Genomic DNA, 19,236 nt, shown 5'->3' with positions numbered 1-19,236 from the left:
ATCTTTGATCAAGGCTGTTTTTTGTTTTTTTTAATCTTTATTAATGAAATGAAGCGGAGAAATTAACCACTTACTGACTTTGTCAACAATAGTCCCACACACAAGCATCATGAATGAATGTGTTCTGCTTCAACATACAGTATATAGTAATATGCACTAAACAATTGTGTGAGTTACAGCTTTTACAATTAAATTGGTCTGTATAATTCTATTGATAGTGTACAACTGTATTGTAGCTGCCCGTTCTCAAAAATAAACGTTTTATTCTCATCTATCAACTTAATTTTTCTGAGAATCGGGACAGCCCTTGCACTAGAGGGAGCGTGCATTTTGAAGTGAATGATGTCACATCTTTAGGTGAATTCCAATTCCTTGCTTTACCCTCAATCTCAGAAATGCGCGCTCCCTCTAGTGCAAGTGCTGTCCCGATTCTCCGAAAAATTAAGTTGAGGGGCGAGTTTAAGGGCTGTATCGCCCTCAATATTGAGAATTTCCGAGACCACCCTTGGGAGCAAGGGCTACCCAGAATGCATTGCGTGTTTTCACATAAGAAAGATGGCGTCGATAGCAGCGAAGCGAGTGCGATACAAATTAAGTATTTTCTTTGTTAATAGAGATATAAAAGTTATGAAAACCATTGTATTATCTTAGTTTAGGCCCATATTATGGATTACTGACGTCATTGTTGCGTAACATTTATTTTTATTTTACGATCTTTTGTCAATAGCCGGCCGGCTGAATATGTCCGTGGTTGTGGTATTTGTATGAGTATCATCTTATAGCTAACTGACAACCTATTAACTCGACTGAAAAACGGATCGTAATAAATAATCGTGACGTAATGTGTTCTTCTTCTTTTTTGGAGTCGACAGACTGGACGCAGCTTTCGCGTTATTCTGCCCCCCGCAGTCTGAAGACGTATCTGCATTTAAGCAGTGTCCCATTTCTAAGTGACAAAATAACCCTCAACACTTGGTTTTGAGGGCCAGTTAAGATTAAGGATTGAGCTTGAGGGTTAAGATAGGAATTGGAATTGGCCCTTGGTCTCACTAGAATGACTTTCCTCAGTTCTCAGAGGTCTTTGTGTGTTTACATACATTTCAACATCCTCAGGTAGAAAAATATACAGTAGCAGAATAGAAATATGTGTAGGTTTTTAACCGGGGCGGTGAGTGTTGTTGGTCCTAAACGTTAATATTCCACGCGCACATAATTCAGTTTAAACTGTGACCTATGGTTCAAAGAAATCATTAAGTCATTCTCTCCCTCGAGGACTTTACCTTCTTGCAGTCGAGAATGTTTAAAAAAAAAGACTGAATGTCAACTCAGTTCAGTTGTACACATATTATTTAGGTTAGACTTTTGCTACGAACGGTCAAGCCCTTCAATCTTTTTTCATCTCAACTGCATAAGGGCAGGTTATTAAACTTGTATGCTCACCGCACCTCATAAGTCCAGTAAATGGCTGCATACACTGCATATGAAACTGAGAGCCTTTGAGAAAACCCTCAAGAGAACATTTGGCAAAAATTTACATTGCAGGAATTTGAGGACGCTGGGTCTCGAATGCTTTGAGATTTACATTTTTTTGGATTTGAAAGACTCTTAAATCTATAATGAAAAATGTTCTGAATGCTTTTGTTCAGCAATAATATGGTTTAGGTTTGAATTGGAAGAAAATGCAGTCATGTGGAGAGCCTCAGGGTTAATTTATTGGGCTCTGCATTAAAATATACCAGTGCATATCAGCCCTGCGGCCTTCGTCACGGTACGTAACAAAGGAGCCAAAAAAAAGCCTAGAATTATAGTTGCACGCACATCAGGTGTGCAACACCACTACATGTGCATCATTTCTTTGGCCACTGGGGGCAGTAGTCATAAATGCAGTGGAGTATAATACAACAGCATAAGTACCACAATGTCCCACATGATACTGATATTTATTAACATGTACTTGTTATTATTAATCCATATTTATTCTTGATTATTCTTACATAGAGTATTTGTTTTCCCTTTTGACTAGTTTGACTACAGATTATGGTAAAGTCCTTCATAAAATGTGTTTCCTATACATGCATCCATGTATATATTGTGTGGAACATGAGCACCAGCAGTGCTCCAAACATTTCTGTGCTACTTAAATAATAAAATAAAACGTTCAGACTACGGCGGGGGACACAATGAATTGATGCATTTGTCAAAAACAAAGGAAATAAAGCATGCGATATTTATTTTAAGACACGCACGGTGAAGAAAAATGAATGAATATGTGCTAATATTGAGATGTGAGCAAACATTCTTTATTGTGTGCACTGAATGGCAACATAGGTTCTACTGGGAACACGATTGTGGATGGTCTGTCAAGTCTGTAGTATGCGGGTTTCCAATAAAAGAAGGGGGATGGCTCTGCCGGTATTATATTAGATGACATGATTTAGAGCTAACATTAGCCACATGCCAACGTGCCATTGTTCTCCTGAACCCTGAGCTAAATGTATTGGAATATTCCACTATTTTACTTTCACAATCAGTGTGATTCATCTCAATATAAATTGCCATGTGTGGGTGTATCTTTTTAGTTCAAGCCATCATTGGAAAAAAAACATATATATATGCACATATAACATATATATGTATATATATATAACTGATTATTCCTAAATGTCTGCAATCATATATTCCTGCTTACCTCCTCAGGGGCTTGTGGAAGGGTTTATGTCTATGTGGCCGAGTGAAACTGTTCTCTGAGTGGCTGTGGTTCACACAAAGCTATTACTAACACTGGCACAGTCAGCTCTATGTCATCGTATAAATCAGAAGTCCTAGCCACAGGTGGCCCATAGATCACACAGTCACACCATGGTGTCAGGCAAAAACAGCGGATGTGCACGCCACATGCCTCGCCTCCAAAAAGAAAATCAATCACCTGGAGTTTCTGGGCTGCCAGCACTACCTCCACTTAGCCTCCGTGCCTACTGCACGCCACCTACACCCCATTAACAAGAACAAAGATCCTCCTTCTGCATCCCAACAATCGGCACCCAACTTCTCTTAGACCATGGAAACAGAGCAGGCCAATCCAGTGAGTTTTTGAGTGAGTGAGCAATGTTGAACCCTGGGCTAAAAGAGGTCTGGTTTAAGAATGGATTGGCAGGGGCAGAATGGCTGGCAGCTATGAGCAACTATTTACTGCAGGACAGAGAGGCTGAGACTGATGGATCAAAATTAAAAGCATGTACTGTAAAGATTTTCCATGCACTCTCAGGAAATGTGTTGTCAATAAATCAATGCTAACAGCACAGAACTACAGGAGGTCTAATGTAATGCAAAATAATGTTTCCATGTGGAATCGGTTGCATCTGGGGAAACATTAAGTTATTGCACCGAATTAATGCACAAGTTGCTCTATTTCTTGAATCATGATGGGTTTTTTCGTCCCCTGCGATATGATCTTCAAACACTAGAGTGTTTGAGTGAGATCTACTCAGAGGATCATGGGCCCTATTTGCACTTTAATATTGTCATTACAGGCAATATTCAGTGTGAAGTGAAATTACCATGGTCTAGCTGGCATCGGATTAATACATGACGGTGTTCTGATTGTGCAGTCAGGAAAAGGAAGGGACCTCAAGTCCAATGAGTGTGCACGTGTCTCACGGTGGATTCACAATCAGAGCATACATCTTTAATGTCTTCAGTGGTGAATGTTTCACACCAGATTCAATTCTTCCATTTTTCTAACTTCTTAACCATCTACCAAGCAATTACATCTAGCCTCAAAAGCAGATTGGTGACAGAAAAAACATTGTGTTAGATAAGATTACCAAACAAACTATCTGAGACTTTTGGTAAAGTGATTTTTACTGCAGTACCAGTCGTGAAAATGTCAATATTCTGATCATGACCACCACCATCGTCGTCATCGTTGTACAGTTAATTCAGGTCTTTGAAACTCTTAGGGGGTTAGGGTTGTCACTATATTAAATAAACCGAACACAAACATCAACAGCAGCACAATATTTTGTCCCTTTTTTACTTCCTGTGCTTGTGATGACTTGGGACCATATTTTTGTTGTTGATCAAATAAGATTGATTGTGAGAGAACTATTGTTCACACTGTTCACAGCACAGAAAAAATACACTGTTGGTATCAATACTGTGAGTATCTAATCCAAAACTGACTTTTGGTAACAATTGGTATTTAAAGGAATACTTCTCCGATTTGCATTTAGCTTTCTATTACTAGAATAGGTAGTATTTTTTAAAACATTGTGCTTCCCAAACTCAGTTTCCCCTGAGTCGAGAAATTCTCCATTCTTTTTTTTGTTACGTGCCCACCAGTGACACAAAAATTATACCCCTATTCTAGTAATACAAAGCTAAATGCAAATCGGTGAAGTATTCCTGTAAGGATTTTTTTGACAACCATAATCCTTTAGCTGTTTGGACTTGAGACAAAAATAATTTCACCATTGTGAAGAAAATATTGGGTTTTCATCTGCTACAGCAAACTATTCTATCCAAAAAAAAGTGTGTGGTGTATTCTCTGCAGTCTTACACAAATGGCTTTATGCTTTTTGCACACATGCACTGTACATGTCTTACCTGTATGAGGCGTCCCTGCTCGGTCTGCAGTGTGTTAAGGTCTTGACCCAGGCTCCCTTGCCCCCTGTGTAGGGATTCATAGTCCATTTTTAGTTGCCCTGCATGGGCGGACAACTTGGCCACCTCCTCAGCCAGACTGACAAGCAGAGCCCGATCTTGGCCCTTCACCGACTTCAGGTCAGAGTCATGGTCTGTCAATGAGTGGAGCAGTGAAGTCTGCACACCCTCGAGGCGCAAAAAGTTACTGTTGTAATCGGGACAGTTGGGGTCGATGAAGATGTTAATGCGAGAGCCATCGCCTCTCTCCACAGTGACCAGGGCGTTCGCTTCATCCTGATTGGTAGAGATGTGGGGTAGGCCATCGTTCATGGGCGGGGCCTGGTAGTGATTCATGAAAAGGATGGTGCCGGTGACGGTGACGGCCAGCAGTACAGCCACAAAGAGTAGGATCGTGCACAGCAGGTAGCTGCAGCTCATTCTCTGTAAGAAGGACGAAGAGAAAAGAGTAGATGTTAGGATCAAATGCTGGAACACTGAAAAATTATCACAGAACACCTGCCTTATTAAAAAAGGAAAATAACTTCCATTCATCACTGGGGATATTGTGAATGCCAGATGTTCAGATGCTCAGCGACATAACCACGTTCCCATCTGTCAAAATTTTGTTTTAAATAATTTATTTAGCATCAGTAAGCCCTAAAAGTGCAACATGTAAATTGTAAGAAAACAACAACAAAAAAAGACAACGCCTTGAATGTCGTTTAAATCGGGACCTAGACCGGAAGTTCCAATTAACACTGTTTTTTAGTGTGTATCTGCGTCATTACCTTGTTTAAGAAGCCCTGAAGGTTCTAAACAAACAGTTCAGCCACTGCTGAGAACGTTGTGTTTTATTGTAATCTCGGGCTCAGCGAGATCTCTGAAAAAACCCAGTCCGGTTACGTAAACACCGGTTCTCCGGGATCAGCAGATCTTCCTGCTCCGGGCACATCCTGTTGCGTACACTGAACCGCAGAAGAAGAATAACATCCGTTGTGGAGGTGTTTCACGAGCGACAGTGTCTTCTGACTCTGGGTCTGACTCCGGCGTGGAGTCGTGAAGAAGCGATTATTAAAAAATTGTTAAAACAATGTTCTGATAATGAGTAGCAGTGTATCCAGCGTTCCAGAGGGGGGAGCTGCGCTTCTGAGAGCGGGTGCTGAATATACTGGCCAATCACAAGACTCTGTCTTCTGGGTGAGAGAGTTGAGTCTCAAATCTCGCGGCTGGGAAACTATCGGCTCGTTTACAGCAACTAGGAGGTTTTTGACCATAAAAACAAGTTAATGTATGTAAGTAGACCTCCATAACTAACATTTATGTGCAACAGGACCACTCTATGTGAGCTTTAAGTCGTGGTGGTCATTCGAGTAGATGAGGGGGTTGTGCTACCTTGAGACACTTCTAGGAAGCACAGTCAAGGCACCAATGTTCTGTTTTTTACGACGCAGAGACAGGAAGGTAAACAATAAAAACCCTGTAAAGAAAATTGAAGCCAGGAAGAGAAGGTAAACAAATGTGACTCTAACAGCCACTGGGATGTAAACGAGTAAACACATAGGAATCCTTTTAGAGGAAAAAGGCAGACCTCTACCCGTAACAACGTCTTCACTTAACCGGACTATAAAAGGCCCGCATGATGGCCCTTTATGATGTGGCGCCATTTTTTCCACCCGGGGTCAAGAGAACTAGCGTGATATGTTGAGAGAGTCATGTGGCCCACCTTTGCATGATGATCAATGCCTACGTCCTTTTCTTCCTCCAAATGATTCAGCAACTGATATTTTACTGATTTTGTATGTTTCCACGCTGGAGGATGTTCCATGAGAATGTGTGGGCAGGTGTGTGCGAGAGTGTGCTTGTTATCTGTGTGCATGTGTAAGTGTGAGTGAGAGAGCGAGCTCATTAATATGTAAATTGGCTGTACAAGCACAGCTAAGCACACTAATAGACAGCTAATGGTCTGCCTTACGAGAAAGGTTTATGGTTCCGTTAATATGAGGAAAATCAATTGTGTTGTGCAGGAAATACTTCTGTCCACTACGCGTCCGCTTATCGTCTTTGGGAATAAGACGTTAAAGAAGTTTTAATTGTCCATTGTCCACAACAATGAAGGGACTGCGCGGTGTTGTACAAATACTTGTTACTGTACTTGAGTACTAAATTCACGTAGCTGTACTTTAATTTGTATTTCTAGCTAATTTTACTTTTCCTCCACTACATTTCCGCTCGTCGTTCATACACTGCAACACGGGGTTAAGTGTCTTGCTCAAGGATACGTGTAGACTGGCAGAGCGAGGAATTGAACCCACACTGTTAAAAATAAGGGTTCCAAAAGGATTCTTCTACAAGGGCTGAGGTTCTACCTGGAACCATTTGCTTCCCAACAACCCTTTCCCGAAGAAAGGGTTGTTGGTAACACTAATGGTTCCAGTAAGAACCATTTTGATCCAGAGAACCCTTTAAAACCCCCTTTCCTGAATAAAGGGTTTTAAAGGGTTCTTGGTGGAACCTTTATAACTTTAATATATATATATGATGATGATATATATGTATGACTTCAACTTCTACCAAAGTCATTTTCTGGTAAGATACTTCTACTTTTACTAAAGTATCCCTTTGAGGTACTTTATAAGACTGGGAATACATGACCGTTGACATTTTAAACATTTATTTATTTTTTTGCCAGAAACTGTAGCTGCCCCATCAAGGTGCTAAGGATGATTTGCCACACAAACCTTTAGTTGCATTGCTCCTTGGTCTGATCATAAACTCAAGTGAAATTACATAAAAAAAGGGGTTTGTTTTCCTTTTTTTTGTATACGTCAGCCCCATCTGTAGCCCCCATGGCTTGATTCAAAACCCACATGGTCAGACATGTACAGAGCCTGGGGCAAGAGAGCAAAAATTTGCTGAGTCTAGTGAGTCACTGCTGCATGCCTCTGCTTTTTTTGGTGAGTGTGATATGTTCTCTCTCACACACACGCACACACACACACATATACAAAAATAAGATTCAAGCAATCAATCAGACTGGCAGCACTGCAACATTAACTGGCCAAATGAGGATTTGGATGTGGTTCCCAAATCTGGATGACCCCTCCTTTGTGGAGTTGGAAAATGCAACACTAGGGTTGAGCGACTGGACAAATACTATCTACAATTGGACGAGTCCATTGTTGATTCGGGCAGTTTGGGGGGGGGGGGTTAAAAGGGGAGGGAGGTTATCATTTTATTTTGCTAATATAACGGCCTGCCTCCTCAAGAATTACACTCATGAATATTTAACGCTTTAAGTGCAATTTAAAGTGTGCACGCATAGGCTCTTTTTTTATATACTATAAAATAAATATTCATTTATTCATTCAGTTCCTCCGACTCCGCTCACTCTCTTTAATCTCACACAGAGGGTTGAACATTTTTAGATCAACTAAATACTGCAGGAAATGTCTAGAAAACACTGACGTTAATCATGTTTAATTTGTAGTTGATGTGATAGTTTTAATTTCCGACATCCGAAATCTAATCAGTGCATTTATTGAAATAATGCATGTTGTTTTGTTTCACGACAGCCGGCTTCACTGCCATTTGACACCACTTGCATGTACTTTAGCACCGTCACAGAAAAATGTCCCTGGGCTTTGTTTGTCCAAATGGGTCCCCACACACACACACACACACACACATTAGCATACACAGATTAACATACACTGCCCGCTGACTCTATAAACACTGCGTGCTCTCGTGCCACGTACTGTACATCTTTTGCATCCTCTTTCGCATAATTTGAACACAGGCCTTTCTGCTCAACACACACACACGTGCAACAAAAACTGAAGCAATGCTTTGTCAGAGCCTTCCCACTTCTTCCTGTTTTCTCACCCGAATACATCACAGAAAAACGCTCCGGGGGAGTATTGTCGCGCATCACGTATTTTTTTTTTTTTTTTTTGTCTCGATGCTCAAACTGAACATGTGGACCCCGACTGCACACTGAAATCTCTGCTTGCATGTCAAACAGTGTTTGACTGAAAATCCCCCCCTCCTCCTCCTGTGTAAGTGACTGCAGGTGCAGCTGAGTGATTGTGACTGTGGAATTGGGCTTGGCTGTATTAATGTGTGCATGGGGAACGCGTGTGTGGCAGAGTGTCTGTGCTCTGCATAATGTGCATAATAGCTTCACCCTGATGAACGAGCAGCAATGTAACATTAGAACAGTTTGACTGAGTCCTGTCGCCAGCAGCAGCGGGGCAACACACACACCACAGGACGCCGTCACTGGAGCTGCACTTTATTTATTGCTAGTAGACTGAATGCTAGCACAATATGGGTAAGATATCATATATAACCTCCTCAAAGGGTTTATTTAGTAGCCGTTTCTGCACTCTCCTGCACCAAAAATCTATGGATAAGATATCAGGAGCTTACTGGTCTACTGCGGGCGATGTTGAGTCCCTTCTTGGAACAGATGAATTAAGGATTTCAAACGGCAAAGCCACAAAAGAACAGATTTCATTTCGATGGAAGCAGCGGTGGATCAACAACTCCTGGTTGCCGCAAAGTACAAATGACACACATTTGTTCATTTCCTCTGACAGCTGACACACATCTGTAAATTCTGGGAAAACGCAAGCAGTTCCCTGACCTACCTATGTTTTAAAAAGCACTATAGAATTTAGCATATAATGTTAATATAGGTGTTAATTGTGATTTGTTCCATTTGAACCAACATAAAGTTGGATAAGTCACAGCTCATAATTGTATTATTAGTTTATTGGCCCATAGTGACTTGCAAAGGTCTCAGATTGTACTTGAAAGAATGAAGGTACAGTGATGTCCTAAGGACACGTTCCAGTGCTCCAAAAAATGAAATTCCCCCTTTTTGGGTCAGTGAGACATTAATTTGGAGTGAATGAACTGACTGCTGTGTCGTTAAATGGTTGGCGGTGAATGGTCAAGTAAAAATAAAATGCAAAAAGCAATCTGCTCCCAGTGGAAAACACTGGCTCTTAATTCTACCCAAGAGTTTTTGGAGAATAAGGACACCGAGAACAGGATGCAAGAAGCCTTTTAACTGTTTTCTTTTAACGACTCTCTCAATCTCACAGCGGGAGTCCATTCAGTAATTAGTGTCTGACTTTGATATCCTCTCCTGTCTCTACTCATGCCACACAATGGGATTTGAAATGGGGAAAAAAAGAAAGATGAGGAATTGTGATGGAGAGGTCGGAAAAGGAAAGGCAGTGAATGAGAGAGAATTCCTCACTGGAAATGAGGTCTTCCCACGCAAGAGCATTGGCAGACAATATGTGGACAAAAGGCTTTGTCTGTTCATTATACAGCTCATACAAAAGGGAACCAGCAGGAGTCTTGTAAACAAAACACACACGTGTGTGGACTGATAAGGAAGAACTAATGCACATAAAAGCACTGCCATCGCTAATTAATGAATAGATGCACTGCGTAAAAATGAAAAGCCTAATGAGCAATATAAACAATTTTATTAGGTTTTTTTTCTCCACAATCCCAGTACGATGAAATTCACCTGGATGCCGAATCAACATTCGGTACATAACATTTCCCAAAAATTTTAATTAAGCTCCTTTTGATTCTTGCATCCATGATGACTCTGCATATTTCAAGAATCCACAAGGCTAAATCCCATCTAATTCTTGGGTGTTTGGATCCTTGAGCTAAGGATGTGCTGCTGCTGCTGCTGCTGCTGCTGCTGCTGCTCAGCGGCAAAATTTAACGTGTAATAGGCAATAATCCTTCAACGCTGCCAACGCCACAGCAGCGAGGAAGCAGATTATGATGAGAATATCACCAGTTATACAGTACCTCATGCCCTCTGCAGGTGAAAATGTCACGGTTCGTAACTTTTTACTGCGAAGAGAGTTGTCAGAGTATATACACAAGAGGACATTTAAAAAGTTTTAATGGGGGACTTTAAAATGCACACAATTTATGAGTGTGGATCATTTCCATCCGACCAATATAGAGTTTGACATTTGTCTGGTATGAGAAGCATAGGGATTAAAAATGGCCACAGAACGGCCCATGTGTTGTACACTCATGCAGATCATCATTGTATTGTACTGTGTGCATACAGTAGTCTCTCGCACTGCATTGTTTAATCCTTGTTGTGTTCCTTGAATGATTAATACTTGGTCCTTACAACGTATTCTACATCAGGAGTGCATTATTAATGTGCATTCTGCACGGATAAACACATTAGTGTTTCTTTAAAGCTAAAGACAAGTATGAAAAAAAGTTTTAAACCACATTAAGGGTTGTTATTCTTTCAATAGATACACCATTAATATCACATCTTCAAAATTAAACCCAGATACCACAAGGATGAAGCACCATGGCATTTCAATCACCCTGCCAAAACAGCCCTGTTCAGAACGCTCGGTTTAGTGGTATCTCTTTAGGTCCACCTTAAAAAACTTAAGGAAGTAAAACAAAACTTAAGGCACAGTGAATTACATCAGCCACAGAGGCACATTGCTGTTTGCCGCCATACATAACATGTATCCACTGGACAGAAAAATCCTCTGAGGCTGAAAGTTTGTGTAGGACTCTGTGCTGCACTGTGGGACCATGAATAGAACTTTTTGCCTTCCGGTTTTCGGAATGGCATGTTTCGGATACTGTTGCCGTCGGCAGCACTCCTTTGTTTTACGGACAAAGCGGAGCTCCGCGAGACAACAATTCCAGAATTTTAGCCCATTGTGACGTCCCAAATATAAGGATTTAAGTGATTAAAAAGTTGATTTTGCATAATATGTCCCCTTTAGAGCATATATAAGATAAATGAAATGCACATATCTCGAAAATCACTGAAAAATATTCACCATAGTATGAGTACGCAAATCAGTGCTAGATAAAAAAGAAAAACAGAAACAAAAAAACAAGTGCAAATAAGTAAATGGCTGATTTACCCAAACCTTTCCTTTTACCGCAACCATCAAATCAAATATACAGTTCTAAAACATCTCTCTGAAAGTTTAATGTTAGAAAGGTTTTTCTAACTCTGAAAAAAAGCTGCACAGAGCACTTTTAGTGGTAATTAGCTTGGTGAGAGAGGATGTGCATTCACTAAAGTGAGTCCCATGTCAATTCACAACCAACTACGGCTACTAAAGCCCCTTTTCCACCAGCACAGCACACCTCTCCTCACCTCAGCACAGCACGGTTATTTTGTGTTTCCATTAGTGATTTTTTAGTACCCGAGGTCCCGAGCGAGCTGAGCTATAGTATGCGAGACGTCGTCAGTTACCCGGCCACTGATTGGTCAGAGTGCTGTCACAGGAAAAAGCACGAGCAAGACGTCCGACACAATAATCAAGCCGAACTGTAGATCAGTTAAAAAGACTTGAAAATCCTGAAAATGTGGGTTAATCTCTGACATTTACCAAGGAAATGTCTAAAATATCATCATTTAACTGCCACATGCAGCCCCCCAATCGATTACATGCGGCCCCGCCACTTCATATCATGTTTGTGTGACCATTAAACATTGGATTTTGTAAAACAGTAATGATAAGACATTTGGTCATAATTATCCCATTATTAAATGTATCATATACAACATTCAATTACATATATAAATACACTTGTTAGGGCCTGACCCCCAAATGGCTGAAACGGCTCCTGGTATGAATTTTAAATACAGTTGTCCACACTATTGTTAATGTAATTTAAAATAAATGTCTGTTTTTGATATTAATACATTAATTTTACATCATAAATAGTATTACATATAGTATGTGTGATATCATGATGCAATATTGTAAACAGTTGTCCCCCCCCCCCCCCCCCCCACACACACACTTTTTGTTCTCCAGGCCGACCCCTGCTTGACCACGATAGATGCGCATTGGCCCCCAGGTCATTTGAGTTTGAGACCCCTGGTTTAGGCGATTAGCATATAGCGTGCGCTAATTAGCTAATACCGCGGGACTTTTGTTCCCAAAAAAAAATGGCGGGGGTGAAGGAGGGCGCTGGACGCTGTACGTGGAGCACCTCCGAAACCAAGTGCCTGATCAGTATCTGGTCGGAGGACGAGATCCAGAAGAAATTGGAGTCATCCAGGAACAAGATGGAGGCCGGCGACATTCGTACAGTCGAGCAAGTAAGGAGGAAAGTTGTAAGCTCCGCTGGTGTCTACGACAGCTGCGTCCCGACAGCGGGAAATTTTCCCGCGGTCGCGAAAAGCGTAATGTAAAGTGGGCCTAAGATTAAAGTTGTGAAGCCTTTTTGTCCCGCTGAAGTTTCCATTATTACTATTATTTTCTTCTCTAGCCTATTCAGCCTTAAACTGACTGAAAACTTCAATCCCTGAACCAAAGAAGCATTCCTTAGAACACGAAGAGTTAGAAAGTTGGCGGGGGAAAAAGGGGATGATGATGATGTAAGTTTTTAATCCTCATCAAACAAAAGCATGCACTGAGGTGTGTCCACATGCACATAGTTGCCTGTGTGTGCATGTACACATGGTGGTGTTGGTGGCGACAGGGTTTTTTTTTTTTTTTGTCCTTACCTTGGCCGGGGTCTCCCTGGCAGTTTCTGAGTCTGACCAGCGATGTTTGAGCTGGGAGGAGCTGGGTACACACTCACAGAATGTCTGCATGGGACAAACACACAGGGCCACCAGTTTTGGCGTTTGTTCGAGTCACATGTGCAATCAAGCATGCAAACACATGCGCACTAACGTGTGCATGCAGCAACACACACACACACACACAAAAAAAAGAGAAAGATCTGAAGTGCTGGGGTGCAGCAAAGTTTCAGAGCCAACGCTAACGCTAATGTAAAATCTTTGTTAAGAGATTTGTGGCGCTGGTCCTGATAAACTACACCTTCCCACACGTATAATTGCACATTGACGCAGACAAATCTGAACAGGCATCTGTGCATCTCAAAGGTATCACTGAATTCAATACTTCAGGACAGGCTCAATGCATCTTCCCCCAGTGAAAGATTTGCAAATGCTCAGTACACACATTCCTTCGACTGCGGATAAAAGGAAAAGGAATAAAAAGAATGTTTCAATGAATGGGAGTGGGGTACAGAAGGTGGAGAGGGAAGCATTCTTCGATGCAGGCAATTGTGGGTGTTTGTATGCAGTACCTGAATGCCGTGTGCTCCTGTGTACAACATGTGCTTATATGTGCATTTGTCTGGGAGTTGTTGAAGCAGCTGCACCGATAAAAGCAGAGTAATTATGAAAGTGGGGGGGGCTTTCTGACTGCTCCAGGAGAGCACATCATTCCGTGACCTTAAACGCCGCCGCTCCCACAGTGGAATTGCTCAATTAGCCATGGACAATAACAGCAACAAGCACGTGTGCGTGCGCACGCACACACTCTCTTTTTCTCTCTCACACACACACACACACACACACACAAGGACAAATATCATACATAAAACTGCCTGTTTGAAAATGGATACAGAACATATTAGCAAGTTAATGTCTCAAAAAAAACATGTCCAACCTGCATGAATATATGAATTTGTGCATTGGTTCTGAAAAACAAACATCTGAACAGCTTGCTGTGTTGGAGGTTAACATCGGTTTCAGAGAAAAATGTTTTCTGAACTCAGGAGTTAGGTGACATTTCTGTCTTGTTTTAGCAGATATTTTACATTCCATTTAAGATTAATATAAATATTTTTTTTTTCCTTCCAGTGTGTGAATGTGCACAGTTGTGCAGCGCAGTATTTTTTATTTTTTTTTTGTCAGTATGAATCATGTATGCTTATCACATAGTCGCTATGATGGCTTCACCCCTTCTCTTTAAAGGACTCATTCTCTTTCAGTATTTAAGCCGGCGATATGTGGAAAGTGGAACGAGAGAAGTCGGGGGAAAGGAGGGAAAAGATAAGAGGGAGATTTTTGGGAGAGGTGACGCGAATCCTAATGAGCAATCCTAGGGTCACATCCATGTCTGTTCTGCCGAGAAAAAAACCATTGCAGCTGTCTGTGCTTGCAGTGCACAGAGGAGCTAAAGAGCCGTCGTGATTAAATAAACACAGCCCCCACGGTGACGCAAGCTAAACAAACTAACAAGTCAGCTATATAATTAGTTTGAATTGATATTTACGGGGTAAAAAAACCCATTAAAGGTCAGTGCCTGTGGTTTACACTGATGATGTCAGGTGTGAATGTTGAACTATAAAGTGTATGCCTGGATGAGAGATAGAAAACATCTCGTCGCAGCTGCACCTTTGCTTATTTCACTGAGACACGCCCTCCCCATTACACTGAGTGGCAGGTATCAAAGCTTTATCCGTCCCCACCTCTCCTGCTGAGCGTCACATTGTTTCTCTGTGCCGCACGTGCACGCAGCGACACATCAGTATATGACGCTTCTTTTTGGAGTGGCCCCAGAGTGGGGGGCGCGACTGTTTGGCATCGCTTGTCTCGCCTTATAATCTGACTTCATAAGCTCCACCAGCGCAGAGGATTTACACATAATAGAATATCTGGTCTTCGTATTGGTTGGACCTAAGCAGAATCCTGTCTGATGAGCCTCATCTTAGCAGACAAGAAAGGCTTAAATGTGTGTGCGTGCACTCTTACTGTACGTGCACCTGCGTTTTTGCGTTTGTGACAGAGATCCTGATATATCACATCTTTAGGATCCTTTCTGTTATAAACACCAGGACTAAGACGTTGGACATTAACTGGATGTTATGGTTAACGTTAGAGATAAATCGTTATTTATGCTGTCCAAATGAATGAAAGTCGACGCAATGTCCGATGCGCAAACCTGTTCTTGTGTGTGTGTGTGACGGGGACTTAAGAGGGGTCTTTTTGAATTCTGCTCAGTAAGACCATGAAGTGGAAGTGCCTCAATCATGATTTATTTTTCCTATCAAGGGCCATTTTAATTTTTATCACATCCCTCTGAGGCCATGCTAAATTACTGAGCACAAACTATAACCTATCCTCTATTGTAGTGTTTTGTTTTGAACTGAGAGTTTTGAGGTGCAATATGATTTTGTAACATTTGTAAAACACTGGGTGACATATACTGTATTCAAATATCATTATATGGGCAGGGGATTTACTAAAAGGCTTTCATTATGACAATCATTAGCAAATACATTTGCACTGAAGGCGAGAAAATATGCAGCTTTAGATTTTCTCTGGTGCTAAGTAAGGCTAAAATGTTTAAGTGCAAAAAAATTAACTACTCCGTGACAGTAAGCCAACCTTGGAGAATAGCGAGCAGCTGTGACAACTGCACATGACTGGATGTGACCTTACCTTGTATCACTGGTTCAGACAGAGAAAAATGATAACTGCAATGGAGGCTAAACATAAACTAACATCACGTACTGCACTATTACAGTGCAGTCTAGGGTGGCCATGTTCATAGCACCAAAAAAGGAGGACACTACAATACAATGTTGTCCATGAAAACAAATGTGAAATTACAGTATGTGAATACATTCAAATACAAAACACCTGCTTCAAAAACAATGACGTCTGAGATATTCTCAAGGAATTTCTGTACAAGCTTCTCAAAAGAAATGAGGTATAGGTGTTTGGTGTTTATATATTGTGAAAACCTGTCTTACACTGACACCTTTTCCTTGTGTACTATTATGATCTCAAGATCACAGCTACCAATAGTGCAAAACACATGGAAGACATCCTTACTACTTTTGCTGTCGCAGCAGCAGCCTTTTCAGTGCATAGCCAACATCTGTTCCATTTTTTTTAACCAATCATATATAAGACATAACATTTTTTTCATATTTGATTATCTGTTAGAGCAGTGTTTCTCAATCCTGGTCCTGGGGACCAACTGACCCGTTTTCCTGCTCCAACACGCCTGATACAAATGGTCTGCTCATCAGCAAGCGCCTGATAACGACCTATTTATTAGAATGGTGTGTTGGAGCAGAGAAACATCTCTCAGTGGGTCCAGGATCAGGATTGGGAAACCCTGTGTTAGACCGTAGATCTTAGGCTAGCTTTACACAATCTGAACGCAAACTGCAAAAGTGGCGTTGCGTTCCCACTTTTCATTTCGCGTTTAGACGAGCGTCTTTGGATGGAAATCTGCACACTAAAGTGTGTGAAATTTGATGTAGTATGCATGCCAGGTGGCTACTTCTCTCTAGTAGCACGAAGTAGCCCACAGTTGAAATCCAAAACATTAACTCGAAACATTAATTGCTGAAAGGACTCATGGATAGGTTTCAGAGCAGCTAAGGCAACTTGAATGTCTGACTGATGGATATAATCAGACATGTTTGTTGTCGTGTGGCTGTACTGCACATGGATCACGGGGGGATAAGCCAGCGTGAGCAGCTCAGAGCACACTTTTGCGTTTTCAACCCTTTAGACAGGAACAAGACGGTGGAGCATTTTTAGGATTTCCACTCTGGAGGGTGGGTTAATTTTTTTGCGTTTTTAAGCCCCCAAAATGCCATTGCCTTCTAAAGGAAATCTGATAAAATATGTTGCTTTAGGGCATTGGAAGTTATGCTGCGTTTCAGTGCAACCACAAAAGGTAGGACAACTGAGTGTCCGGTTCGAGGCTGCAGCAGACAGCGTTTGGAAACGCCAGACTACCCTCCCAAAAGACCTGTACATACCGCACAAGAACAGAACGGAGAAATTAAATGAAGGATGCTGCTGTTCAGGAGTTTCTGTAACCGGACCGTGTTTTTTCAGAGATCTTGCTGAGCCCGAGATTACAATACCACACAGTGTTCTCAACAGTGGCTGAACTGTTTGTTTTGAACCTTCAGGGCTTCTTAAACAAGGTAATGGCGCAGATACACACTAAAAAACAGCATTAATTGGAACTTCGGGTCTAGGTCTGCTTTAAATCTGGATCTTTGGCCACCCTATGCTGAAGGTGGGTATTGGAAGTTAGCAGAACAGTATGGCCAACTTTGTAGCAAGAGTTGTTCATGTTGACCTCCATTTGGACAATGTGTTTGAGCTTCAGAACAAGATTTTGTAGATTTTAATGGCTTCCACTCATGCTGCCACTTAGAAAGTTCAACACCGATGACCTTCTGCAGCACAAACAGAGAAAGAATGGACCCCCCCCCCCGCCCATTGCGGTTACTGCAATGCTTGAGACCTCCACATTCAAAGTGAATGAGAGGCACTATAGTTCCACCACATTATGTGCAAGTCCAGCACTAAGCCACTCTAAATCACAGCAGGTAAAGTTCCTTCTCAGTGACAGCCCAAAACGCAGAGTGTCACTCTCGCACGTTAAAACACCAAATGCAGTGCTGCTGCCGGTGGTTCCTCGCAGCGGCTGCAGCTAATTAGCTCGACGACAGGCCTAAATGAAACCTGGCAGATGTCAGTTAGGGTGTCTCTGCACCGCTGTCTGCACTTGTCAGAGATAGTTTGCGAGATGACGGCTCGCCACTCCAGGAAAACACCTCCGAACGACCGCGAGTCAAGGAGTCAACGGCCTGTTTCTGCCGTTTTAACAAATCCAACAGAGTGAGACATCTTAGTGGTAACTTGCCATCACCGATTGCTGGTTAACAGTCCGTCGCGTTTTAAATTGGTAAAGATTAAAGGAAGAAATTCATTAGCTGTAACTCATGTAACTTATCTACTATACAGTCCATGACGCAATTCATTTCTATAAATAAGCAGTTCTTAATACGTTTCATATATATACACACTTTTTAGATGAAGAAAATATTGATGAAGGGTGTCATAACATTCAGCTTTATTTTTCCTCCATCTACTTAAGCCTATAGGAAAAGCAAAGGCTTATATAGATATTTCATTTGGAGGAGATATTATTTGTAAAATATCCGCAATAAACAGATGAAGCAGACTGCAATATGGTCCAAGTAGTTTCCACCAAATAATATTGTAACCTTCCCCGCCCTCCCTCCTTCATAAAAGGAAGTGGAAATCAAACAGTGGTAAACAGAAGAATGTCATATGCACTGCTGAATATGATGACAGCAGTGTTTACTTTGCCAGCATCTGTATTCTGTTCCGCACACCACAGAGATTTGGGGTCTGGATATTTTAGAGGACACTGCTATTGTGTATGTAACGGGCAGCAGATCAGCTTTTTACAGACTTCAAAGGGAATTATCCCCCACAGCTAATGGCTCATGGCAGCACTGGACACTTTTTTTTTTTAAAGGAGGGGGATTTCTTGGCCACTGGCACGTCGTAGAAGGTGGGACACAGCTGTGATTTGGTATTAATGTGGGATAAATGTGATAATAGAAGACTGGACTATTTTTCATGCCTTCTGTCTGCATTAGATTTATCTTTTCAGCACACCTTACCGAGAACTGTCATCTTCACATAAGAAAAAACAAACAGTATGAACGGTTTGTCGCAATGAAAATGCATGAAAGAATACCGTTTATAATACAGGATTTATGTTAAAAAATGTCACAGTAGTTATACGGGAGGGTGTGTTTATATTGTATACCTGATTTTTGCTTTCTCATTTTTATTTAAAAGATTATACCATACATGTCAATCTGGTCCCCCCCCCCCCCCCCGTGCGTCCTGAAAAGCATTCCACCCAACCCGCTTAAATTTATGAAAAATGATTAACTGCA

The 19,236-nt window shown here is 41.5% G+C and overlaps 1 protein-coding gene across 1 annotated transcript in view; it reads right to left on the bottom strand.

Annotated features, from left to right (window-relative positions):
- fibcd1b (fibrinogen C domain containing 1b) overlaps window positions 1-19,236 on the bottom strand; it is a gene marked incomplete at both ends in the record, with an annotated part of 112,837 nt that overhangs the window by 68,823 nt on the left and 24,778 nt on the right. Inside the window, 2 exons of the mRNA XM_083901989.1 lie at window positions 4,606-5,085; window positions 13,193-13,276. Of these exons, the coding sequence (XP_083758115.1) occupies window positions 4,606-5,085; window positions 13,193-13,276 (564 nt within the window). The remainder of the gene's footprint in view (window positions 1-4,605; window positions 5,086-13,192; window positions 13,277-19,236) is intronic.

The sequence above is a fragment of the Microchirus variegatus genome (genome assembly GCF_963457635.1).
Source record: "Microchirus variegatus genome assembly, chromosome: 1".
Lineage (NCBI taxonomy): Eukaryota > Metazoa > Chordata > Actinopteri > Pleuronectiformes > Soleidae > Microchirus > Microchirus variegatus.
This window is presented reverse-complemented; position numbering and strand designations above follow the sequence as displayed.